Source organism: Lycium barbarum, chromosome 10, assembly GCF_019175385.1.
Source record: "Lycium barbarum isolate Lr01 chromosome 10, ASM1917538v2, whole genome shotgun sequence".
Lineage (NCBI taxonomy): Eukaryota > Viridiplantae > Streptophyta > Magnoliopsida > Solanales > Solanaceae > Lycium > Lycium barbarum.
The window spans coordinates 35,677,495-35,704,219 of record NC_083346.1 but is presented as its reverse complement, the minus strand read 5'-3'; the positions used below and the strand labels follow the sequence as shown (position 1 = coordinate 35,704,219).

The 26,725-nt window shown below is 37.8% G+C and overlaps 1 protein-coding gene across 35 annotated transcripts; it reads right to left on the bottom strand.

Moving 5' to 3' along the window:
* Positions 1-326: 326 nt before the first annotated feature.
* On the bottom strand, positions 327-25,931 carry LOC132614639 (uncharacterized). Of its 35 annotated transcripts, none has more exons than XR_009572381.1 (13): positions 9,688-10,410; positions 9,032-9,135; positions 8,449-8,527; positions 8,218-8,259; positions 7,682-7,741; positions 6,863-7,561; positions 6,292-6,366; positions 5,155-5,315; positions 4,649-4,731; positions 3,673-3,731; positions 3,176-3,349; positions 2,245-2,366; positions 872-940 (listed from the first exon to the last, which is right to left on the bottom strand). XR_009572381.1 is itself a non-coding variant. In XM_060329141.1 (9 exons), the coding sequence occupies exons 6-9, from the start codon at positions 3,701-3,703 to the stop codon at positions 832-834; spliced, it is 429 nt and encodes a 142-aa protein (XP_060185124.1). In that variant the 5' UTR covers positions 3,704-3,731; positions 4,649-4,731; positions 5,155-5,315; positions 7,682-7,741; positions 9,032-9,135; positions 9,688-10,400; the 3' UTR covers positions 327-831. The 35 variants fall into 35 exon arrangements, 18 of the variants coding, with proteins under 18 accessions (XP_060185124.1, XP_060185121.1, XP_060185122.1 ...); XR_009572383.1 differs by having other exon boundaries at positions 7,682-7,732; XR_009572378.1 differs by lacking the exon at positions 8,449-8,527 and having other exon boundaries at positions 9,688-10,409.
* Positions 25,932-26,725: the final 794 nt, after the last annotated feature.

The window sequence follows — 26,725 nt, the reverse complement described above, 5'->3', positions numbered from 1 at the left end:
GATCCGTCGCCACATTATAGCAACGGAACATTTTGTCGCTATTTATATAAATTTCATCACTAATTTCATATTTCAATTCATCGTTTTAGTAAATTAGCGACGAAAAGTTTTGTCGCTAATCCGTTGCAACATATTTGAATTATTTATGCCCTGCTTTTGGCGACAATATAATGTTTGTCGCAATCCGTCGCCGACTTTTTCCCTCTAGCAACGACCAAAATCCGTCGCAAATAGTTTTTTCTAAACTCTTTTTATTTATTTATTTTAAATACACGTGTTGAAACATACTAAATATAAATTATTAAATACCTTAAAAATAACTAACATTCACATAAAATAATATTTATAGAAGATTCAAAATAGATAGCGAAATCCTAATCGTTTAGTCCAAAACATCGACAACATCAAGCTATCAACTACCAAAAGAACCCACATCCGTCAAGTATGGTTTATGCATAATTTGTTCCTTCCAACAAAAAACAGATAATATCAAAAACTAATGCATAGGTGAAGGACTACGATCATCATCAGAAACTAAAGGATCAACATCGTCAACATTAGCAGTAGTAGTATGAGGCACTATAGGTGTCACAACTGATGGGTTGTCGATAGGAGTATTTGGATGATGTGATGGTGAAGAAATCACTCTGCGTGTCTGCTCAATAAATACAGGAAGCATGCGATCAGTCAGTGTATGAATCAATCGCATCACTAACTCCTCCATATTTTCTGTCGGTGCTAATTTAGAAATTAAAGGTGGTGCTGATGATGAAGCATTGAAGCAAGAATTGACACGAAGATTCAGCCCATAATAACTTTGTGGTTGAGATATTAGACTTCATCTCTTCTTTGCTCCTCCAGCAGCTTCGTAATATGCTTCACTTTGATCAATATTAGATTGAGACTGTGATTTTTCCCGTAATATTTCTTCATATCTTTCCTGTAATAAGTTGTGAAATTAAAACATCAAGAATACTAACCATTCAATTATACCAAATAAAAAGAGATATGAATGCCAAATATAAGGAGCGGATCTGCTCCAGCAGGAATCCTCCAGTAAATATCAATAGGGTGCTGGATTGAAGCAACTTGAGTATCTAAAATGCCTTGTTATCTTGAAATGGATAAACATATCCATTTGTTTGATGTTAGCACAGGGCATACATTATTGAATATCAAATTGGTTCTCTAATTTATTGGGCTTGCAGTTATTCAGATCATGTTTTCCACCATTATGTTAGACAAAATAGAAATGTTAACCCTGGTAATAACTTACTTTTCCCTGATATGCAAAATGATCCTCGTATGCAATAGTTATACTAACTCTAGAATTCCATGGTTTGCCAACACTAAATAGAACCTAACAACAAAATAATTGCTTTTTCAAGGTAAGTTGCAAGCAAGATATGATCTCGAGGCTCATGTATTATTTGGATCATTCAACAAAGTAACTAGTTACTTATGCATTTTTAAAGGTCTCCGCACCATAATAGGTGTTCGTAAATTGGTTATGCGCTTATGACAAGAATCTATTGGTTTTTTCTATTGCCCTGTGTTTCTTTTCTGCACTCTCAGTTTCAAACCCACTCTCACATCAGAGATGGAAAGAACTTTGTTGAAATAGATTCCTATTTCACACATTGCAAATAATGTGAAGCTAAACTTTTCCTACTGATCAATCATCCACCAAGGATACGTTATTATTCACATTAGTAGCCAAAAAGGGAGTTAGTGATGCTTATAAAGCACATCTCTAATGAATATTCAGTGAGAGAAAAAAGATTTTGGATACAACAAATCATTACTAAATTTTGAGCACAGCAAGACATTAATTCTTGAGCACTAGCACCTCTATCGATTAATAATTTGAGCACCAGCAAGACACTAATTCTTGAGCACCAGATGCTTTATTATTTTTTCTTGTGAATTCTTTCACTAATAAGCAGCAGGAACACAACACAATATATGTTAGTGATAACTTTGAATTGTAAAAAAATTACTAACAGTTTATTTCAATTACAAAGAAGATTAAATGTAACCATATGCTTGCAGCAATTTCTTTTAGTTGTTTCATTGATGATTTACTGACATAGATAAAAAAAAATCTGAGAATAAAGTAAAAATATCAAACACCTAAGTGGGCTTCAATCCAGCACCTTATTTACATTTACTAGAGGATTGCCTACTGCACAGATCTGCTCCCCAAATATAAAGTCACTAAAATTATAAAAAATTTAGACTTACATGGACAGCTCGGGCATGCTCATCAACAAAAGATTCTCCATCATGAATTCTCCATCATGATCATGTGTATGGGCATGCAAATGTACCTTACTTGGTATTGGATCTCGACCCTTTTCAACAGCCTATGCAAAAGTTACTCATTTCAGAAAATTGGAAAAAGAAGTTTTTTTGTATTTATGTAAAAATGAGATTGAAAATAACATATAAAAAAATGCAAGTCTCTGTTGTTCTCCGTTAATCATTGAAATGGACCTTGTTTATTCATAACTTAGCTTAAAGAAAGTAACTTGTCAAGGAAGAGGAATGTACAAAAAGTTAATAAAAGAAAATATAGGACTTCATTTGAGACTAGAGAAAAATCCTTTCATGAACAAACCAAAATATATTATGATGTAAAGAGTCTTTTAAGAGCTATTGAGGGAGCATTCAAACTAGACAAAATTGGTTTGACTAACTTCATAATTAGAAGGAAGAAGAAAAGTATTAATTGGATAAGATAGATCGGAGCAAATGAGAATCTGCCCAGTTGGATTAAGTGAGCTGCCCTTGAAAAAAAAATGCAAAGTATTTTTCACTAAGTTAGACTGGCAGAGACCTGAGAGTTTGTTCCAAATCTAATCATGGAGAACAGAAGTTGTACCAAGATGCAAATGACACATACTGCTAATAAGCAAATATACTCTTTCCCTTCTGCACCACCAAATAGTCACTCGTATCGAGTTCCAGATAAAATGTGGCAAGTTTTTTGAGGTGAAAGAAACTATAAAACAAGAGTGATGCTCCATATTTTTCTATTCTAGACAAAGGGAAATTTAATCTTTAACATAATTATCAGAACTTTTCCCAATAATTCAGTCACAAAAGACAAAAGTAATATCCTAAAAGAAATAAGCAAGCGAGATTAAGAGTGCTTGAAAAAATATATACTTACAACTTACAACATGAGATGAGATACCTCTAGATGGCCTCCAAGAAAAAACAAAATATCCAGGGAATTCTCCAACTTTATTACTTCTCTGAAGCACAAGTATTCTTCTGTCAGAAGTCTCCACAACTGCACCATTACCAAGAGGACTTGATATGTGCTGACACTGTATACAATCATCTGCAGAAAACCAAGTCACATCTTTTAGTACAAATGAATTGTAGTCTTGTGACCAGGGGGATAGTCAGAATCATATCCATCTACTCGAAGTGCCTGCTCTGTGAAATGCTATATGCAGTTCTGCATTACATAAGAAACCTGTAACATATCCCTCTTAGAATTCTTAAGACATCAAATTAGCTGCAGAGTCGCAGACCTTATGTTGGATTGTTTAAAAGAGAATAGAAAATGAGACCAAAACACTAAAGAAGCATATACAAGGTACACTCATTTCCAAAAGAAAGAAGCAAGTCAAAGAAAGATTGTATTTCATGGAAGCTTACCTTCAGATGAAACAAGAAATCTCTCCCACATAGAACTTAAATTTGCTCACACGAATGTTCTGAGTAAAAAAAATCAAACGTAAGATAATTATATTTCTAATTCATTCTCTATTTTTGCTCTTCTTCTTTTCAGTTAGATGCATGGATAAAATTAAAGTGTTGACGGAACACGGCAGGCACTCACAAGTATCACAGTTAACCCAAGATTTTAACAGCACAAATAAAGAACATAACCAGTGTAAATTGCACCAAAGATGTCTCATAAAGCTATTGCTGCACAAAATTACATTTGAAATCAAGCAAGATGCTAAACTAATGGAAAAATAGAAGCTTTATATGTATGAAAACAACTTGGGAAAGCATTTAAAGACAGTGATATCAAACTCCAGCTTGAGCTGTCAAATACTATTAGAAAATGGACAAGAACCATTCCAAAAATTAATCTAAAGTAATTTTCTACATAGATTTTCCAAATAGAGAGCATACTCAAAGATCTATGCTCTATATTACAGTAGATGAGAGCCCTTGCAAAAAGTAGTGCCTCAATAACATAAATTAGAATCTGTGATAAAAATAAACAATTTTGAATAACAGAATAGGTTATTTGCTATGACTACACTGAGAGTGACGCAAAGGGCTTTTGGTAAAAACGATAGTTTTGACTTGGGATTCTGAGTGTTAATACTCTGCTCATCACCACTATAAATATCCTCATTCCGCAATACCCTTTTTCAATACCGGTGGTGTGACTCCCAACTACAAGAAATAGTGCACTCTCAAGAACAAACCATATTTGATGATTCCTGGTCTCAACGTTGTGTTTATAAGTTTAGGACAGCAAAATTAACCTATCCAAATTGCACTGGACGGAGTAAAGCATTATAGTTTTCCATCACATGCATATCAAATGAAAAAACATATACTTAAATGAAACAATAAAGGATGTCAGGAAGGAAAGAGGAAGATAGAGAAGAACCTATAATATGTCAAACCAAGATGAAGGGAAATATGAGACTCTTGCTTGGGATCATTCCCTACATCGAAGTTGTATCCACCATACTGTAAAAGCATCAGTATATATAACATTTTTTAGGAGTAAATTCAAGGAAATGCAGCTTCCCAAGCTATGCATATACCAGATTAGGGTCAATTTGATAAAATAGAAATGACTAGCTAAACTTTCTTATAAGTAATAGAGTTGCAACTGTTGTCATCAAAGTGACAACAGTACAGCACTACACTTGTCACACCCTAACCTCGCTAGGGTGTGATGGGCACCCGACCCCATATTCGGAGCCGAGCGAACCCGCTGACTCTTATTACACACATACTCGCTTGGACTCCTAACCCAGATAAAACGAAATACATAATAAGAGCTTTCAGAAACATTCTTTTTGTCGTTCTCAAGTCAAACAAAATCTGTAATCCTATGGAATTTATAACATAACGCAAAATGACACATCAGCTGGTGGAGCCGCTTACAAGACTGACATTCTATACCCACGACTCTGTCTGCAAAGTCTCTAACTTCGAACAAGACGTCATAGCATAATACTCTGACCCGGCAACACTCCAGGGGCAAATGGAGCTTGCCAACTCTGCTGGAACATCCTCTATAATGGCTTCTATTCATCTGGGTGTACCTGCGCGGCATGAAACGCAGCCCCCGAAGAAAGGGGGTCAGTACGAAATATGTACTGAGCATGTAAGGCATGGAATACAGAAAAGAGAATCATAACAGAAACAGAGATTTACCAGAATCAAGTATGACTTTGTAAAAACATCAAAGCACTTGCCTTTTGAAATGAAAATCATGTATGTCATCATCATAAACCATATATCATATAACGTGCCCCGGCCCTCTAGTGAGGGACGCGGTGGGTAAATTCATGCATGTCATCACCATATATCATGTATGCATATAACGTGCCCCGACCCTCTATTGAGGGACGCGGTGAATAAAATCATATATGTCAATGTCATGTACCATGTATGCATGTAACGTGCCCCGTCCCTCTATTGTGGGACGCGGTGAATAGAGTCATCATATGCCATCCTGGCCACCACCCCGTCATCATATCATCATATCATACATAACGTGCCCCGGCCCGCAAGTGAGAGGGACGCGGTGAACAATGCAGTGGAGTACGCACGAGAACATACCCTGGCTCGGGACGCAGTGGAGGATACATTAAGGCATGCACGAGCAGAGTCGTGAGACACTATATGCATATAAAACAAATTTCAAGACTCGATGGACAGGTTCATAGATCGACACTTGAGGTTCATAAACACGTTTCAAGTCAATCCGAGTTAGTATACGAAAGTTAGGGACATTTTACTACAGAAACCTCTTTGAACATTTCAGAAGCTGTTTTTGGAAAATCAAAACAATAGTCATATCAAATTCCTCTCGGATATCGTTATGGATCAAATCAAAATAGAACTTCGAAACCATACGCACATATCAAGACATAGCAAAACAGTTTTTCGGAAGTCAAGAACATTAGCCATTGTAGTGGCTCTAAGAATAGGAGTGTCTTTGAAATCATACATATACTTTGTCTGTTTGTTTCACAAAGATCATGCCAAAAGAAAGAAAGGGTAAGCCTTACATACCTGGAAGATGATTCCCGACTTTCAACTTACTTCCCATCTTGCAACTCGCTTAAGAATTATTCGTAGCCTCGTAATCTACATATGGAATTATTCATAATATCATTAGGATCATCGTCGTACGTTCGTCTCGAAACTTTAATTAAAATCCTTTTAAATTCTGCCGAAATTCGGGCAGCATCTCCCCTGTTTATATGGCTAGCCCGAGATTCCAATTCAATAGCCAACAACATCAACAACAATTCCAATAATAGTAATACCATTTCCAACACCAACGTATGCCATAAAATAGCCTGCACACTGTTTTCTAGATTTCTCAACCCACCAAATTTGCGATATAACTATTTAATAATTTTATTTCCGTAAAGAAGCCACAATTATCACTAACAACATCAATAACAACGTCCTCCACATTTTACAAGTTAAATACATTTATTTTCATCCAAAATTCCCTTCAGATCTCGTTCCATAATTCACAACGCCAACAAATGAATTTATCGGGCTATTCTCTCCGTGCTAATCCGTTAAAACTCTAAATAAACTCGTTAACAATGAAAACGAACCTTAATCATACCTTAAGCATGCATCCACCACGTTATCACTCTTCCCCTTGGTTGATTTTTAGCTCAAATTGAAGACGACGCAGCGTACAACACTTTTCTCTTCATGGGCTTCGGGATTCGGGATTCGGGACTCAGATTTTGATCAAAATTGGTTTTTCTTCTCTCCAAGGCTCTTCTCTCTCTCTCTCTCTCCAGAATTTTCTGGTGTTTTGGTATGAAAATTGAGGAGAAAAGGGCTGATATTTCACTTAAATAGACATGGGTCATGGGCCTAACCCGGTTGGGCCCGGATTGGGCCTAGCCCACTGACCTTTCTGCCTTAAAACGTCCGTATCTCCTTACCCCGACGTCACCTATGGACCCACGACCTATGGTTGGAAAGATAATGCAATTATATACAACTTTAATTCTGGGAGTTTTCCCAAATTCCCAAACACTGATGGGGTTATGGCCTCCCGAAGTCAGATCACCCAAAAACGTAACTTAAAAATATTTGTTTGGAGGGCTCCCACTTTGATTTGGCTCAAGGGTCCTTCTTGAGATGTGTTTAACTTCACATACGTGATTCATATAACTTGTCACGTGTTCCAAAAAAAACTCGATGTGTGGGCCCCACCTCCGCTTACGAATAATCGATGTGCAAGAATACGAAATATAATACTATCAACGTGATTGTCAATGTTTGAGGGAGCACGTGTCACGTTCAGGCTCTGAAAATGTGGGGTATAACAACACTGTCTAAATTTAATCTGAACAAATAATATACAAAATATCTGTAATTCAAAATTATAATTAAAAGAGACATGCAATGACAGAACAGGGCAGCATACCCTGAACTTTGTTCCATTGTAAAGTGATGAGCTTTGTTTTGCATCCCATATCTAACAAACCTTACACAAATGAACAAAGATTCAGAACAAATTCCGATATTGGTACAAGTGAGTAATTATAGCTTTTGGATGTATTAGCATAATATACACAACATTGTGGAGAAAACTAGAGTTTGACATTTGGACTTTCAATCAAGTATGATCCTACAATCAGCAAAAGTTACAGTGTCATTTGCGAAGTATTCCTTCTGCTTCATTTTACAAGAAACTATTACTATTTGGAAGTCAAACATTTTTCCTTGACTACGACTTTTTCAAAATTTTTCTAATCATTTTTAATTATAAGATCATAATTTATAGTACTTTACGTCTAACTTTAACTCGAAAAAGACAATGAATCAAACTTCCTACTACAGTTTATAGGATCTGGCCACCTAGGAAACTCGTACCACCTTGTTGAGGACTAATTGTGGTGGAAATGGGAATGCTAGGCATGGTTGCATGAATAGCAAAATCACCCCTAACTGTGGACTTACCTAAACAACCTCCGCTACCTCGACCTCTGCCTCTAGCCATATCTACAAAAATAATAGAGGTAAGCAAATTAAAGTAGCCATCAGTAAGGAGGTAACCAAATTAAGCAAGCAGACTGCTAGTAATGGAAAACAGTAGGAAAATAGAAATGGTCATTTAGGTCTATATTAACAATAATAATCTGAATAATCCTTTGCAATGGTCTACATTAACGGGAATTTGAAGCACAATACCCTAAAAAATAGTTGAAGTTAGCTATATAATCCTCTGTATCCATTCGTCCAGCAGAGTCATCTCAAATCAACTATTTACCTATGACGATTTCATGAGATCATGTCATTTAGAAGTACAACACACACAATTACAATTAATTATCTCTCGGCGTCAAATATACTCACTACTTCACTTCTCATGATCACAAACAAACAAATACATGGGAAAAATAATACTCCTAAGCCTGTATACTATTCTACGTACAAGTATTAATTTAGTGATCTGCTTCAAATTATGTAAACCACAAGTCATAACTCCTCCGTATCCATAGATTTCTACATATAATATTTTGTTTCACATAAGCACGGAAAAAAGTTGAATTGGTATCAACTCTTTTACCAACGACTTGTAGCACCGATGATGGGCAACAAATCTCTTTAAGCTTGAATACTATCGTCAATAGATTGTACAGAGAGAATATACAACTTAGTAGAGTAGATGATCTTAGTAGAGTAGATGAGTAGAGTAGATGATCTAATACCTTCTTAAAGTACTAACATCATAGCTAACATATTGTACAGAGAGAAAGTGGAGATGGAGAACCTTAAAGTGAGTAGAACTTCAATAGCAGGCAGCAGTCCCTCAACAGCAGCTAAAATGCAGAACCTTAAGTGAATCGAACTTCAATAAATTCTAATGTCCATTACCTGTAATATAAATAACATGAGGAGGATTCTATCAAAGTTTGAACTAAAACTACAATGAAATATAAAAGTCCAATAAGGAATTTAATGACGCGAAATCATATAGCAAAGGTTAACTGGTTTCAACTACTTGCAATTTTATCCCAAGAAAGTATTTTGGCTACGAACTTAAGCACTTAACCCCAAATAAGAAGCACTAAATAACAATTCATATCATCAAACATCATAGGCGCATAGTCCACTACAAAATTCTAGCAAGTAACAACGAAAGTGGTAAAATAGCTTGAAGAAAATCAGGTTTATGCATTTTCAAACGAACGCAATATGAAAAAAAATCTAACAAGAGAACCAGCCAGCAAGAGAATCAGACCCCAAACAATGCAAATTATTTACTGTTAGTAGCCGACAATATGCACTCATAATTTTAAATCATCATCTTTTATATGCTACGTCATTAAAGAACCATTAAATCAGCACACAATCGAAAATTAAAAATAACCAAGGACGAACTATCGAGAACAGAGTATAATTCAAGCCAAATGCACCAAAATGAACCTTAAAGTGCTAAATCAACCGAAATTGTAATTTCTGAACCAACCAGCTTCCACGGACCGAGCTTCGAACCCAACTTCTCACTACAATCCTGTTAAGATGAATTATTTTCAAGTAGAAAATTTAATTCCTAAGCTCTCAAACCATTTTATTTCTTCTAAAGACTCAGTTTAAAACATACATCCAAATCAATGGAAGAAAACCCAAATAAAAAAAAAAGAGAACAAACTAAAAACCCACATGCAAAGAAATTCAATGAACCAGAACTTTGAAAACAAACAAAATAACAAAATTACACCAAACTAAGAGTAAATTGAAATACCCAGTGGGTTTCGCTAAGACCCACTAGATTTTGACTCAAATACACAATATTTTGTCAATCTTTTGATGGTTTAAATAATCATACTCGTTTCTACAACTAAGATAAGAAAATATAAAAATATATACATACAATACAACACCTAAAGCACAGTAAAGTGAAGAACAATGGTTTCAGCAAAGTAAAGAACATGGTTTCTTTAATGTAGAGAAACAAAAAGGTTTTAGAGTGAGAAAAGGTTTTAATTCTTCTTCTGTCGAGTGTCAGTGGTTTCGGTGGTGAAGGACACGATGTTCCTTAAGGTCTTTGGTGCTTTCGGTACGGGTTTAACCATGGAAATGAGAGAATAGCTATTTGTGTATGTGTTGTGGTGTTTGAAATGAGAGAAGTTCCTATTTGTGCCCTAGGATTTATCTCTTAATTAAAAGAGATAGCGATGGAATTAACGACGCTTCTACCTTCCGTCGCTAAACAAAACTTCGACTTTTAAAGAAGACAAAAACTAACGACAAAAATTTTCGTCGCTACGAATAAATATTTTTTAGATATAAATTAAAAGACTTCGCGACAGATTTACCGTTGCAACATCCGTCGCTACATATTAAAAAAATTTGTCGCACTCCTTTTGTTTCTAGATTTGTAGTGAAAATTAAGGCGCCAAAATTTCGCGCTATTAATTAGAGACGGAACAATGTTACCGTTGTTAATCCATCGCTATACAATTAGATGACATTTTAATTGCCATTCTCGACAAAATAATCGTTCCATAGCGAAATCCGTCATTATTAGCGACAGAATATGTTCTATCGCTAAACATCCGTCACTAAACGTTGTTTTTTTAGTAGTGTCCCACAGAGTTGAAAGAGTTTAAGGAGAAGTTGAAGGACTTGCTTGAAAAAGGCTTTATTAGGCCTAGTTCTTCCCCGTGGGGAGCACCCGTGTTGTTTGTGAGAAAGAAAGATGGCTCCTTACGGATGTGTATTGACTACAGACAACTGAATAAGGTGACGATCAAGAATAAATATCCGCTCCCCAGGATTGACGATTTATTTGATCAATTGCAGGGTGTCAAATGGTTTTCAAAAATAGATTTTAGATCCGAGTATCACCAGGTGAGAGTTAGGGAGAAAGATAATCCTGAGACGGCTTTCAGAACAAGATATGGCCATTTCGAGTTCCGGTTAATGTCGTTCGGGCTAACTAATGCACCAGCAGTATTCATGGATTTCATGAACAATGTGTTCAGGCCTTTCCTAGATTTATTTGTGATTGTGTTCATTGACGATATCCTGGTATATTCTAGGTCCGAGGTAAAACACACAGATCATTTGCGTACCGTTCTTAGAGTTCTTCAAACCTAAGAGTTATTTGCCAAATTTTTGAAGTGCGAGTTTTGGTTGAATTTGGGGACCTTCTTGGGGCATATTATCTCAGTCGATGGCATCCGGGTAGATACCCAAAAGATTGAGGACGTGAAGACTTGGCCAAGGCCTACAACACCTACGGAGGTTCGTAGTTTTCTAGGCTTAGTAGGTTATTACAAAAGGTTTGTAGAAGGCTTTTCTTCTATCTCTGCACCACTCACGAAGTTGACCCAGAAATTAGTTAAATTTCAATGGACGGATGCTTGTGAACGTAGTTTCCAAGAGCTAAAGAATAGATTAACTTCTTCCCCAGTCCTGACACTTCCAGAGGGATCGGAAGGCTATGTTGTCTAATGTGATGCTTCAGGCATTGGGTTAGGATGTGTATTGATGCAGCATGGTAAGGTGATTGCCTACACCCCAAGGCAGTTGCGCAAACATGAGAAGAATTATCCAATCCATGATCTTGAGTTGGCTGCAGTGGTGAATGCATTGAAGATGTGGAGACATTATTTGTATGACATCCATGTTGATATTTATACAGATCATAAGAGCCTCCAGTATATTTTCAAGCAGAAGGAATTGAATTTGCGGCAAAAGAGATGGTTGGAGTTATTGAAAGATTATGATGTTAACATCCTATATCATCCCGGGAAAGCAAACGTTATGGCTGATGCTCTTAGCCGTAGATCTATGGGAAGTTCAAGTGATGTTTAGCCAGAGAAAAGAGAGTTAGCTCGTGAGCTCCAGCAATTAGCTAGTCTAGGAGTTCGGGTAGTGGACTAAGGCAATGTGGGAGCTACCATTCAGAATTCAGTGGTCTCGTTACTAGTGGTTGAAGTGAAAAAGCGCCAGTATGAGGATTCCAAGCTAGTTCATTACAGAAATACACTCCCTCAGAAAAAGAAGTCATCATTTGAGATTTCGGGAGGTGAAGTCCTTCGATGTCGAGGCAGGTTGTGTGTTTCTGATGTTGCAGGGTTAAATCAACAGATTTTGAAAGAAGCGCATTATTCCCGTTATTCTGTTCACCTCGGAGCAACGAACATGTGTCTTGATCTTAAATCTATATATTGGTGGATGGAATGAAGAAGGACATAGCAGAATTCGTAGCTCAATGCCCTAACTGTCAGCAAGTGAAAAACGAGCACCGAAAGCCCGTCGGATTGTTACAAGCCATAGAAATTCCGACTTGGAAATGGGAAGTAATTAGCATGGATTTCATTGAATGCTTACCCCGTTCTCGACGTAAGTATGATTCTATATGAGTGGTTATAGATAGACTCACGAAGTCAGCTCATTTCATATCGATCAGAACTACATATATAGCGGAAGATTATGCAAAGTTTTATGTTAAAGAGATAGTGTGACTTCACGGTGTTCCAGTATCTATTATCTCTGATAGAGGGACTCAATTTACAGCCAATTTCTGGAAAACTTTCCAAGAAGGTTTGGGGACTCAGGTGAGTCTTAGCACTGCATTTCACCGGCAGACTGATGGGCAAGCTGAGCGTGCCATTTAGACCCTTGAGGATATGCTACGGGCATGTATATTGGATTTTGGAGTTAGTTGGGATGATCACTTACCGCTTATTTAATTTGCTTACAACAACAGTTATCATTCTAGCATCCAAAGGGCCCCGTATGAGGCTTTATATGGGCGCAAGTGTAGATCTCCAATTGGGTGGTTCGAAGTAGGAGAGACAAAATTGATAGGGCCAGACTTGGTCCAGTAAGCTATAGAGAAAGTCAAGCTTATACAGAATTGATTATTAACAGCTCAGAGTCATCAGAAATCCTATGCAGATAACCGTCGAAGGGATTTAGAGTTTCAAGTGAAAGATTGGGTATTCTGAAGGTGTCGCCAATGAAGGGCGTTATGAGATTTGGGAAAAGGGGCAAGCTTAGTCCTCGGTATATTGGACCTTATGAGATTGTACGCAAGGTAGGCCAAGTGGCCTATGAATTAGATCTACCTCCTGATTTGGAGTCAGTTCACCCAGTTTTCCATGTATCGATGCTTCATAAGTGATTTGGAGATCCTTCTAGAGCTGTACCTATAGATGATGTTCAAGTCACCGAGCAATTATCCTAAGAAGAAGTTCCCATTGCCATTCTATATAGGCAAGTGTGGAGACTCAGAACCAAAGATGTAGCTTCGGTTAAAGTTTTATGGAGAAATAATATGTCACGACCCAACCAGAGGGCCATGACGGGCACCCCGTTGCTAACCCACCCGGGCACCTCTTATCGTACACATTCTCATCTAGGTGAGCTACATGGCCTACTCATGATTTCTATACATCAATACTGCTAATCTCATTGGACAACAACACATTCATATCGTCATCAACAACTATGCCCATATCCATATACACAAGTCGACGAGGCTATCAAAATGATATACAAAATATAAGCCGACAAGGCTAAAGGACATCTAACCATACACAACTATCTACGAGCCTCTAAGAAGAGTATGTAACATCATATCGGCAGGACAGGACCCCGCCATGCCCATATGTATGTACACAAAATAATAATACCAAAAGTTGTAGCTCCGGATGAAATGGAGCTCCTCTATGTAGTCCCTGAACAAGAAATCTATGGATCAAGCCTGTCTCCATGTCCACCTGCGGGCATGACGCAGCATCCACAAACAAAAGGACGTCAGTACGAATAATGTACTGAGTATGTAAAACATAATCAATAGCATAGTAGGAGCATAAGAAATAGCATAAGATGGAAGAATCATGAGGTAATAGAGCCATTTGTTCCTCTAGTGGCCATCATCATATTTATTTACTTGTCTCTCATAGGGACCTTCCATTTCTAATGTTTACTCATGTATGTATGTGTGTATATGTGTGTGTGTGTGTGTATATATATATATATATATATATATATATATATATATATATATATATATATATATATATATATATATATTTGTATCATACCCGACCATGAAGGTTCGGTGTTTCACATACACAGCCATGACAAGGCTTGGTGTTATACATACCTGGCCCTACCAAGGCTCAGTGTTATCTGTACCCAACTGCAGTGGTATGTGCGCGATAGGTGTCATACCCGGCCATATAAGCTCGGTGTTACATAATAGTCATACATACTTAGCCACGTATACATAAGAGCCTTACCCACGTATACATAAGAGCCTTACCCACGTATACATAAGAGTTCATAAGTATCATCAACATCATTACAATCATCGTTTTCGTTACATCTATCCTTAGAGGATCAACTATCATATAAGGGAAGCAATAGAATCGTGAAAGTATCGAGGATCATGAGCTTTAGTAACTTTAAAGATAGAATCATTTGGAAGACATTATGGAACTCATGAGAGGGTATATAGCAGAACCATGCCTTAATGAAAGAAGGGTTAGCCTTACATACCTCTTTGTCTTCTTAACTACTTAACATTCACCGTCGAAGCTTGAACAATCTATAGTTAGAAGGATTCATACCATAGTTAAGCCTTAATGATACTCTTAAATTCAAACTAGAATAATTCATGATCTAATGAAAATTAGGCAGCTTTTCCCCTATTTCGTCAACTTCCACCATTTTACAAAAAAACTCTCAACAACCACAATAACACCCACAATATCATAATCAAGTAATCACATTCCATTGAGCCTTCAAATTTCATTCTCATGCTCAAGTTATACTAACAACTGCACACCCATTCTTAGCATGTTTTCATACACAGCTTCCTCATCACTCTTACTACCTTCCATAACAATATTATATCTATATTATACTAAGAATCATGACTCAAGTTAGCTTACTACTCAAAAACATCATAAAAGTTGCATTTAGCCCTCATTTTCTACTTTCTTCTTCTACCCAAGTTGTTCAATAACCAAGGATCCATGATAACATGAAATAAGCATGAAAATGAACCTTTTATCTCATGCGAATGAGCTTTGTAGCGGCTATCAACTTAGGTGAAAACCCTAGCTTTAATACCCAAGAATCTCTTGTAGTCTACTAACCCTAGCAAGACTTCTAACACATGGGTACCTTGATTCTTGCCTCTTGATCTTCGTTTTCTCTTGGGTTGGAGTAGAATATGTTTGGAGAAGGGTTTGGAACTCTCAAGACTTGTGGAAATCTAAAAATGAAATAAAAGAAAAAGGGCCATCTACTTATACAAGAAAATAAAAATTTAGCCCGATGGACTTATACGGACCACTTTTACAGTCCGTATAATATTATACGGTCCGTATAAGTGGACCGTATAACAACTTCAAGAAAAAGACCCTTTCTGCAAAGGTCAATTTATATGGACCCCCTTATACGGACCGTATAAGTAGTCGTATAACTCCAGTTGTCTGAAACTTTCTCTCGTTGATTCGTTTGACTTCCAATCCTCGTAGAAACTTCTTGCTACTTACATAATACTTAGTTAACCATACAATAGGCCTTATAGCAGCCCCTCAAGATATTCTAAATGAACATTAGCTCAATTATAGCGAAAACCTTTCCGAACTCGACTTATATTTCACTTCCTTCAACAAACTAAATTTCACATATTCATACAACTTCAAAATCTTATGGTATGCACCTTAGGCCATCTAATACCATCCTTAATCTCGTAAGGGTTTCATAATAACCTTAAGGTCACGTTATCCTACTCACAAGGCAACAAAAATCAGAAACTTCCGAGGTGTAACATAATAATAGAGAGGAAATGACTTGGGAAGCAGAAGGAGAGAAAAAGTTCAGGTGTACGCATTTATTTCCACCTCCAGAGGAGACTCAGGCAGAGACGCCATTATCCTCAGGAATGTAGTGCTTTCCTTGATGCTTTCCCGATCGTGTGTGGCCATAGTTATTGATGTTGTTGTTGTAGCCCTGTGAGGCGATGTATTTTGAGTTGCAATGGCAGGATGGTAGTGTCATATTATAGGGAAAGCTCTGGCGAAATTTTTATAGAATCCCCAAGAATCTATCATTCGAGGACGAATTTTCCATAGTGGGGGAGAATGTTACACCTCATAGTTTCGTCCGTTGAGATTCGTTAGGTGTTAGTTGTCCTAATCGTGGAAACTGGAGTAATCTTCTAGGATATAAGAGATTATATGTTCCTATATTATGGTTATGGGGGTTTAAGCTCATGAAATAAGCTATGGAAGGATTTGAGAACAAGCAAATTAAGGAGTTGAGTTTGTCGGAACTTTGGGAAAACTTGGCAAAATGTTTGGACAGGGTTTTGGTCCAACTTGGGAGAGGTATATATCCTAGAATATGAGGATTTTTGGTGTGTTTCCTTTATCCAATTAAAGTTCATTGAGTCTAGTTTCCAACGCAACAAACTGTTCGTCAATGTGACATCAAAGTAAAAAGTTATGGGTGTTTTAAGACAGACTGCTCAGGTAGAGCATTTTGACGGGCCGCAGAAATTTGTGTGGCCCGTCAAATTGTATTTCCCCAGCGTAAAACAGTCATAGTGATCCATGTTTTGCTAGGCAGTTTGATGGAGCATTTTGACGGCCCGACAAAGTGGGCGTAGGATTGCCCGACAGGATTTTAAGTTACGCTTTATATATTTCATTTCACATCATTTGGACTCATTATTTCCCCAAAAATATATCCTTGAGCTCTGCAAAACCCTCTCTCTAGGTCTATAAACTAATCCAAGCCAAAATCCAAGAGAGATTAAAGATCAAGAGGCAAGAATCAAGATATCCATGTGTTAGAAGTCTTGCTAGGATTAGTAGACTTCAAGAATTCTTTGGGTATTGAAGGTAGGGTTTCCATATAAGTTGATAGCTTGCTCCAAAGCTCATTCTTGTGAGATAAAACGTTAGTTTTCACGCTTATTTCATGTTATCAAGAATGCTTAGTCGTTGAACAACTTGGGTAGAAGGACAAAGTATAAGATTAGTTCTAAATGTGGTTTTCATGATGTTTTTGAGTAGTAAGCTAACTTGAGTTATGATTCTTAGTATGATATGGATATAATCTTGTGATAAAAGGTAATAATAATGATAAGGAAGCATTGTATGAAAATGTGCTAAGGGTTGGTGTGAAGTTGTTAGTAAAAGTTGAATATGAGAATGAATTTCAAAGACTTAATGGAATGTGATTACTTGATTATGATATTGTGGATGTTATTATGGATGTTTGGGAGTTGTTCTGTAATATGGTCGAAGTCGATAAAATAGGGGAAAATCTGCCCAATTTTCGTTAACTCATGAATTATTCTAGTTTGAAATTAAGAGATCTTTAAGGCTTAACCATGGTACGAATCCTTCAAAATGTAGATTTTCTAAGCTTCGACGGTGAACGTTAAGTAGTTAAGAATACAAAGAGGTATGTAAGGCTATCCCTTTTTTCATTGAGGCATGATTCCATTGCTATAAACCTTCTCATGAGTTCCAAAATGTCTTCCAAATGACTCCATCCCTAGAATTACTAAAGCTCATGATTCTCGATATTTTTACAATGCTATTACCTCCTTTATATGGTAGTTGATCCTCTAATAAAAGATGTAACGAAAACGATGATTATGATGATGATGTTGACGACACTTATGGACTCTTATGTATACGGGTATAAGTATGTATGGCTATTATGTAACACCGAGCTTATATGGCCGGGTATGATACCTATCACGTGCACACCAATGCAGTTGGGTAAGGATGACACTGAGCCTTGGTAGGGCCAGGTATGTGTATCACCGAACCTTATCATGGTCGAGTATATAAGACACCGAGCCTCTATGGTCGGGTATGATACTTCTAAATGTATAAATGTATGAAATGGAAATTTCCCATTAGAAAGAGGGTAAGTAATATGATGAACGTCGCTAGAGGTATACATGGCTCTTTCATTCCATGACTCGTCTATCTTATGTTATTTCTTATGCTTCCATTATGTTATTGATTATGCTTTATATACTCAGTATATTATTCGTATTGACGTCCTTTTATTTGTGGACGCTACGTCATGCTCGCAGGTGGGCAGGGAAATAGACTCGATCCATAGATTACTTGCTCAGGGACCGCATAAAGGAGCTCCATTTGATCCAGAGCTGTAGCTGTTGGTATTATTCTTTTGTGTACATACATATGGGCATGGCGGGGTCCTGTCCCGTTTATATGATGTTACATACTCTCCTTAAAGGCTTGTAGATAGTTGTGTATAGTTAGATGTCTTTTAGCCTTTTGTATGTTATTTTGTTAGCCTCGTCAGCTTGCGTATATCGATATGGGAATTGTTGTCGATGATGATATAAACGTATCGTTGCCTAATGAGATTAGTATTGTTGATGTGTAGAAATCATGAGTAGGCCATGTGGCTCACCTAGATGGGAATGTAAATGTACGATGAGAGGTGCCTGGGTGGGTTAGCACCGGGTGCCCGTCATGGCCCTCCGGTTAGGTCGTGACAAGTACGTAGGTAGACTTGTTCATTCTTGATTTGGTAGATTTCAACATTATATTGGGCATGAATTGGAGTCCCCTTATCATACGATCTTGGACTGTTATGCTAAGATAGTCACGTTTTCCATGTCAAGTATTTCGAGGCTCGAGTGGAAGGGTACTCCTCGTCCCTCTCCAAAGAAGATTATCTCATTCCATTGAGCCAGGAAGTTAGTAGATAGAGGATGTTTGGCCTACTTGGCCCATATTCGTGATACCAGTGCTTAGGGGTGGGCACGGTACGGTATATACCGAATACCATACCGATACCGAAATTTTTAATACCGCGATTTTGGTATTACGGTATTTGGTATGAATTTAAATTTTCTTTGGTATTCGGTACGGTATTTGGTATTTATAAAATGGATACCGAGATACCGTATACCGTACCGAAGTTTATACTACATATATACAATCCATATATCCTCAGGCAGAATGACTTCTGGAATTTGGGGTGGAGACTTGTTTATGAAGGTGGATGCATTGGACCAAAGGAAAAGGACTGCCAAGGCAGCGATCAGTATATGGCATACAAGTGTAAGCAAGTGGTACTCAAGCAACTCAAAAAGCACCCAAATTGCAGTGGCGACAGGATGGATTAGATCTTGTTGGATTTTGGGTTTGTGAGTGTCTGGTTGGTGATGATATATACGTAAGTCGAAGTTAAATAAATTATGGTTACCGAAATATCGTACCGTGAAATACCGAAACTGAACTTAAAAATACCGAACCATACCGAATTAGTTTGGTATGGTAATGGTATCGTATTTTTAAAAACCGAATACCGAAGTTACCGAACCGAAGTTTCAAATACCGTACCATGCCCACCCCTACCAGTGCTGACACTCCGTCACTTGAGTCTGTGCCCGTTGTGAGCAAGTTTGCGGAGGTGTTCCCTACGGACTTGCCGGGTATACCACCCGACTGTGATATCAACTTTTGCATTGATCTAGAGCCAGGTACACACCCTATTTCTATTCCGCCATATCGGATGGCACCGGCTGAGTTGAGAGAGTTGAAGAAGCAGTTGCAAGATCTTCTTAGCAAGGGTTTTATTAGACCGAGCATCTCCCCTTGAGGTGTTCCCGTGTTGTTCGTGAAGAAGAAGGGTGGGTCGATGCAGATGTGTATTGATTACCGCCAATTGAACAAAGTAACCATTCGGAATAAGTATCCTATTCCACGCATCGATGATTTTTTTGACCAACTTCAGAGAGCTTCTGTGTTTTCCAAGATTGATTTGAGGTCGGGCTATCACCAGTTGAAGATCAAGGCCAAGAATATTCCCAAGACGGCCTTTAGGACTCGTTATGGTCATTACGAGTTCCTCGTTATGTCTTTTAGGCTTATAAATGCCCCGGTAGCTTTTATGGACCTGATGAATGGCATTTTCAAGCCATACTTGGATTCTTTCGTCATAGTCTTCATTGATGACATTTTGGTGTATTCGCGAAACAAGGAAGATCATGAGAAGCACTTGAGGATTGTACTTGGACTGTTGAAGGAAAAGAAGCTTTATGCTAAGATTTCTAAGTGTGAGTTTTGGCTCGATTCTGTGGCATTGTTGGGGCATGTTTTTTCTAAGGATGGGATTATAGTACATCCCAAAAATATTAAGGCAGTCCGAGATTAGGCTAGGCCTACTTCAGTGACTGAGATCCAGAGTTTTGCGGGTGCCGCCAGTTATTATCAGATATTTGTGAAACGGTTCTCTTTGATTACTTCCTATCTAACTCGTTTGACTCAATAGAATATACCTTTTCAGTGGTCCGATGAGTGTGAGGAGTTCTTTCAAAAGCTCAAGACTATTGACTATGACTTCTATTTTATCTCTACCGGTCGAGGGAAAGGACTTCATTATGTATTGTAATGCTTCGCGTATAAGTTTGGGTTGTGTCCTGATGCAGAAGGGTAACATTATTGTCGATGCTTTGAGGCAGCTGAAGGTGCATGAAAAAAACTACCCCATTCATGACTTGGAGTTGGTGATGGTGGTTTTGTCTTTGAAGATTTTGAGGCAGTACTTGTATGGGGTCCATTGTGAGGCTTTCACCGATCACCGTAGTCCTCAGCATGTATTCAATAAGAGGGATTTGAATTCCAGATAGAGCAGGTGGATGGAGTTACTAAAGGACTATGACTTGACCATTTTGTATCATCCGGGCAAGGCCAATATTATGGCGGATGAGTTGAGCTGGAAGGCGGTGAGTATGGGTAGTTTGGCCCGATTGGTATCTGAGAAGAGACCTTTGGCTAGGGATGTTAAGACTTTGGAAAATGGGACGGTAAAAATTGACATTTCAGATTCACGCAGAGTTTTTGCTTGTGTTGAGGTGAGGTCGTCGCTTTTGGATCATATTAAGGCACAGCAGTTAGAGGATGCTAAGTTGTGCAAGATTCATGATAAAGCGTTGAGTGGAGAGGCCAAGGAGGCAATTCTGGATAGTGAAGGGGGTTTTAAGGATTAAGGGGCGTGTTTGCGCTCCTCGAGTTGGTGGTTTGATCAAGTTGATTTTAGAGGAGGCTCACAGTTCTAGACATTCTATTCACCCTGGTGCTACCAAGATATACCGTGATTTGAGACAACACTATTGGTGGGGCAGGATGAAGCATGATATTGTTGAGTTTGTTTCTCAGTGTTTGAATTGCCAGCAGGTTAAGTATGAGCATCAGAGACCGAAGGGTACGCTTCAGAGGATGCCCATTCCAAAGTGGAAGTGGAAGAGGATATCCATGGACTTTGTGGTTACTTTACTGAAGACTTTGGGTAAGTTTGATGCTATTTGGGTTATCGTGGATAGGTTGACCAAGTCCGCGCATTTCATTCCAGTTCAGACCACCTATAATGCGGAGAAGTTGGTCAATATCTACGTCCGAAATGTTATTCGATTGCATGGAGTGCCCATTTCCATTATCTGACGGAGGCACTCAGTTCACGTCCCATTTCTAAAGGACTTTACAGGTAGAGATAGGGACTAAGCTGGATCTTAGCACCGTTTTTCACCCGCGGACTGATGGTCAGTCTAAGCGGACGATTCAGGTTTTAGAGGATATTCTCTGAGCATGTGTGATCGATTTTAGTGTTCATTGGGAACAGTTCTTACCTTTGGCAGAGTTTGCGTACTGCAGCTATCACTCGAGTATTAATATAGCTCTATTCGAGGGTTTATATAAGAGGAGATGCCGATCAACGATTGGATGGTTTAATGCTTTTGAGGTGAGACCTTATGGTACTGATCTTTTGAGAGTCGTTGGATAAGGTGAAGTTGATTCAACAAAACCTTCTGCCGGCTCAGAGTAGGCAAAAGGAGTATGCAGACCGAAAGGTCTGAGATCTAGATTTCATAGTTGGTAATAAGGTTCTGTTGAAGGTTTCGTCCATGAAGAGTGTGATGCGATTCGGGAAGAAGGGTACGTTGAGAACAAGGGTCATTGGCCCATTTGACATCCTTCGTCGTGTTGGAGATATAGCTTATGATTTGGCATTACCTCCAGGTTTGTCGTGTGTTCATCCGGTGTTTCATGTGTCCATGCAGAAGAAATACCATTCGAACAGGTCTTATATCATCTAGTGGGATTCGATTTTATTCTATCAGAATCTATCTCTTGAGGAGGAGATGATAGCCATTTTGGATAGAGAGGTTCGGAAGTTGACGTCAAAAGAGATACCTTCAGTGAAAGTTCAGTGGAAGCACCATCCAATCGAGGAGGCTACATGGGAGACCGAGGCTGATATATGTAGTAGATATCCCAACTCTTCACCTAGTCAGGAACCTTTTCTTCATTTCATTCTTTTCCTTTCAAAGACAAACGGTTGTTTAATTGGTATCTGATGTAACGAACCGTTTGGTTGTTATGAGCATTTTGACCATTTTACCCCCATTGACCCTTTCCCTAATCCCATTAGAGTTTTTTTAACTCACGGGGATGGGCGACCCTGTTCCCGAGGTCATGGGGCAAGTCTTGGTAGGATTTGAGAAAATTAGAACCTTAAAGTGAAAAATGTTTGGCCATTAGTTGAGTTTTGGATGAATGGACCTTTTTCTGAATTCCATCGATTCTGTGAGGTCCGAGGGTCGTTTATGACTTGGTGGGCTATTTGGTTCGGTTCCCGAGGCTTTTGGGGGCATTCTGTACCCTTTTTTAGAAACTTAATTTTTGTCATTTGGGGGTTGACCGGGTCAGGGTGGCCTCAGTTAGGAATTCCGAGGCCACGGTTGAGTTTGTAGCGTGTTTTTACATGTTTGGTTTGTATCCGAAAGGTCTCGGATGGATGTCGGGATTTTGAACTTGGTGAAACCAGATTTCTCTGGTTTCTGATGTGTCGCTTCCGCGACTGCTTGACCTTATTCGTCGGCCGGCCTAGGCGAGGCCTGGTCCGCAGATGTGAGCCTCAGATGAGTTAGATAGTTCCCGCACCTGTGAAGTTTCTTCCACACGCGTCCTATCGCTCTTGTGAATTGCCTCCGCGTGACTAGGTTCGAATCATTCCTTCCATTCACTAAAATCTTTCCCAACGTTGAATCATTCCTTCCATTCACTAAAATCATAACCCTAAGGAGTATTGTGGGCGATTTTGAAGAGTTTTGGGTGAAATCATCTTGGGATAAGTTCCTCTACCTTCTCTTGTTATTTAATTATGGTTTAAGGTTGCATTTCATGCTAGTATTCATGCTCAAGGTTAGGGAAGATGGGTTAGGAACCCTAAGTTGCTTTAATGATTTCCTTGCAATTCTAATGAGTTTGATGGTAAGGTTTCTTAGATTCTAAGCTTCTAATGATTGGGGAATTGGATATTAAGTTGAATCTCTTCCTAATTTCTAAGGTTTGAATATATGAAATTTGGGGTTTTCTTCTATTGAAGGAATTAGGGCTAATTGGGGACTAATTGGTGTTGATAATGAGTAATTGGACTTATTAAACTTTGGATTGATCTTTTCCAACTTATAATTCCCCATCTTATCCTTGTAGAGTTGTAGTCACCTTTTAGGGTTAATTTGGGGTTTTCTAAAAGTATAGCAATGTTTATATCGTTGGATTCGTAGTCTAATGTGGATCGTTTAATTGTTAGACATTGAGCGTTCTGAGGCTATCCGGAAAAGGAAAGCCTAGATTTGACGGTTCGAGGCGCGTGTGTCATACCCCATTTTAATCGGAGTCAAAAGAGTTTACAACATTCCGGTAATTTCAGGGTTAATTAAAGTTAAGGAGTCGCCACGTAATTATTTATGATGAATTAGGACACCTAAAGTTTATTAAAGTTATTGTCTAAAGTTAACTCCATTTTAAGGTCTACGAAACTTAAAGATTCTAGGTAAGGGTTCAATTAATCTAAAGGGAAGGGGTTAAGCAACCTTTAAGATCCATTAACAATGGTTAATCGGCCGGACTTGAAATTAAAAAGGCTTAAATGTGAGTTGTAAAAATGTAGGCAAGTATAAAATAAACTAGCCTTTAAAGTATATGTAATATAATAGTATGAAAATTAAAGTAGATAGTTACAGAAAATTAGCATTAAATCGATAACTAGGGAAAACAGTAGTTGATCTCTAAAAAATGAAAATATTCAAATGGGCATAAAGAAGCCTCCCCGAACGTCTTTGTATTAAAAGAGACATCATTTCATTTTCTAGACTTTAAAATATCTTGTACAAGTTCAAATCAGTTTGGCATTTTGATTCAAAGTCAATAAAAAGGTGTATGGCCATATTAATTTTTCAAACAAGAAGTCAACAATTTTTAGGGAAAATGGTTACGGTTAATAAAAGACCAAAGCTAAAATGAGGTTAATAGATAGGAAATAGGACAGTCAAACTTAAGGTGGCTAGGTTCACATATCTAAATGTCATGTCCTATCTTTGTTCAAGAAATGCTAATTTTACCAAGTGAGTAATTCTAGATCAACTGTAGACTTTCTTAAGCACCTGAACCAAAACCAACATCAAAAAATAACATTCACAATACTGAGCAAAACACTTAGTAGCGGAATGTAACAGAATATTCATTTTTCCCCTCGCCCCCCTTTCGAATTTCTGTTCAGATGTAGTTAGGGTGAGAGAAGCAGATGGAAGGAAAATGAGGAGGAGATGCTGTTGTCGGGCCTAGTGGCGGTATCGAGTCTTAAAGAGAGACTCCTTGCGGCTCCATATACCATGTAAACAAAGAAAATAAAAACAGGTGAATTAGAAGAGGGACCAAATCTTTAGCAGACATGAGAAATGAAACAACCAAACGGAAAATCACATAGCTAGTAATATTGTACAAAATTATCCTGTATATCGTGATGATTAGGAAACATGAGAAAACCACCTCATGCTAACAGATTGTTAATTGAAGTTAATCATTTGAGACGAAAAATGTCATCCTTATTTGAAATGCCAAAGATAAATATTATAGGTTCATTACAACTCCCTAAAATACATGCTCATCAGAGGATAGTGAAAGTGGACATCAAACTTAAATCGATAATATTTCCTAACGCAACATTAGACTCCTTTCAAATTCAAACACAATATTCAGTCAAGAATTAGTTGAACGCTTAGCCTTAAATGACATTCTCATATTACAATAACTAACAAGGAAGATTAAAGTATCAAACTAGTAAATCCAGATTCTAAAATAAGTATAAGAAAATAGCATGAAGGAAAACTCATACTGTCACCCGACGAGTGACTTCACAATAAAGTTGATAAATAGTTTAAGCAAAACAGATCAGATATCAACCTAAATACATGACATCTAATAGATAAATTAAGTTACTAAATACAGCTCATGTCTTATGTTTAAGCAACATAAAAAATCAGGAAGCAAACAGCTAGTTTTCATGATACTTGACATACAAAATCTAAAGAAAACTAACACTTTCAACAATGAATAACGGAACATGAACACATCAGAAACTTTGGAATCAAAGTAAAAGAGAATACACTGACCTCTTGTGGGTGCAGTGAACGGGGACGTCAGCCTCGAATCTACTCTCTCGTTATGAATAAATCCGAACCTCGACGAATGAAAAGTTTAAAAGATTCAAAAGTTTAGTGTAGTAGTGAAAAGATAAAATGTTGTGTATAGTGATATTTCAAGATGCTAAAAAAACTCTCTTCGGCTAAAGATTTAAAGTTGTATTTATAGGGGAAAGTTAGGTTAGAATTTAGGCGGGATAATGGAGTTTCAGATTTTTGAATCTTTGGTCAAAATGGCCGTTTGAAATCTGGTCATTTGAGGATTTTGGGCGAACTTGTAGCCCTTCACGTGACTTGGTCAGATTTGTGCTCAAAATGCTGAGCTTTTGGTCTGACCCCGGATCTGCTATGTATTTGGCTTCATGTGCGTTTTGTGATATGCTGGGATAGGTGTAGGGAAACTTGCACGAAAATGGGATGGTCTAACCTCTGCCACGGCTGTGAAAAGCTGGATTTTGGCTTGAAAGAGGAAAGAGATGAGAAAGGGGTTGTTTGGAGAGGAGTGCGGCTGATATGATATAGAGGAATTAGGTTTTGGGGAAAATTGGAAAGTGACTAAAATGTGTATTTGTTTTGTTGGGTTGGGCTGGTCTTAATTCGAATTGGGCCTCAGTCCAAGTGGGTTTTAGGACTGATTTTGGGCTGGTCCGAAAATAGTTTCGGTTTTCTAATAGTGGGCTGGTATGGATGTAAAACGCAGGCTGTTTTGGGCTGAATTAAATGATCCTTTTCCTCTTATCCTGATTCATTCTTTGAGCTTCATTATATCAATAACTTGGAAAATATATGGAATAATCATGCAATTAGTAATTAATAGTAATAAGCTATAATTTAATGTTATAAAGTTACTAATAATAGAGAAACTATAAATATATAGGTAATGTAATAATAAAGTAGAAATATTAGCTAGGTTAGTTTTATGATTAATATGTAATAAGTAAGTAG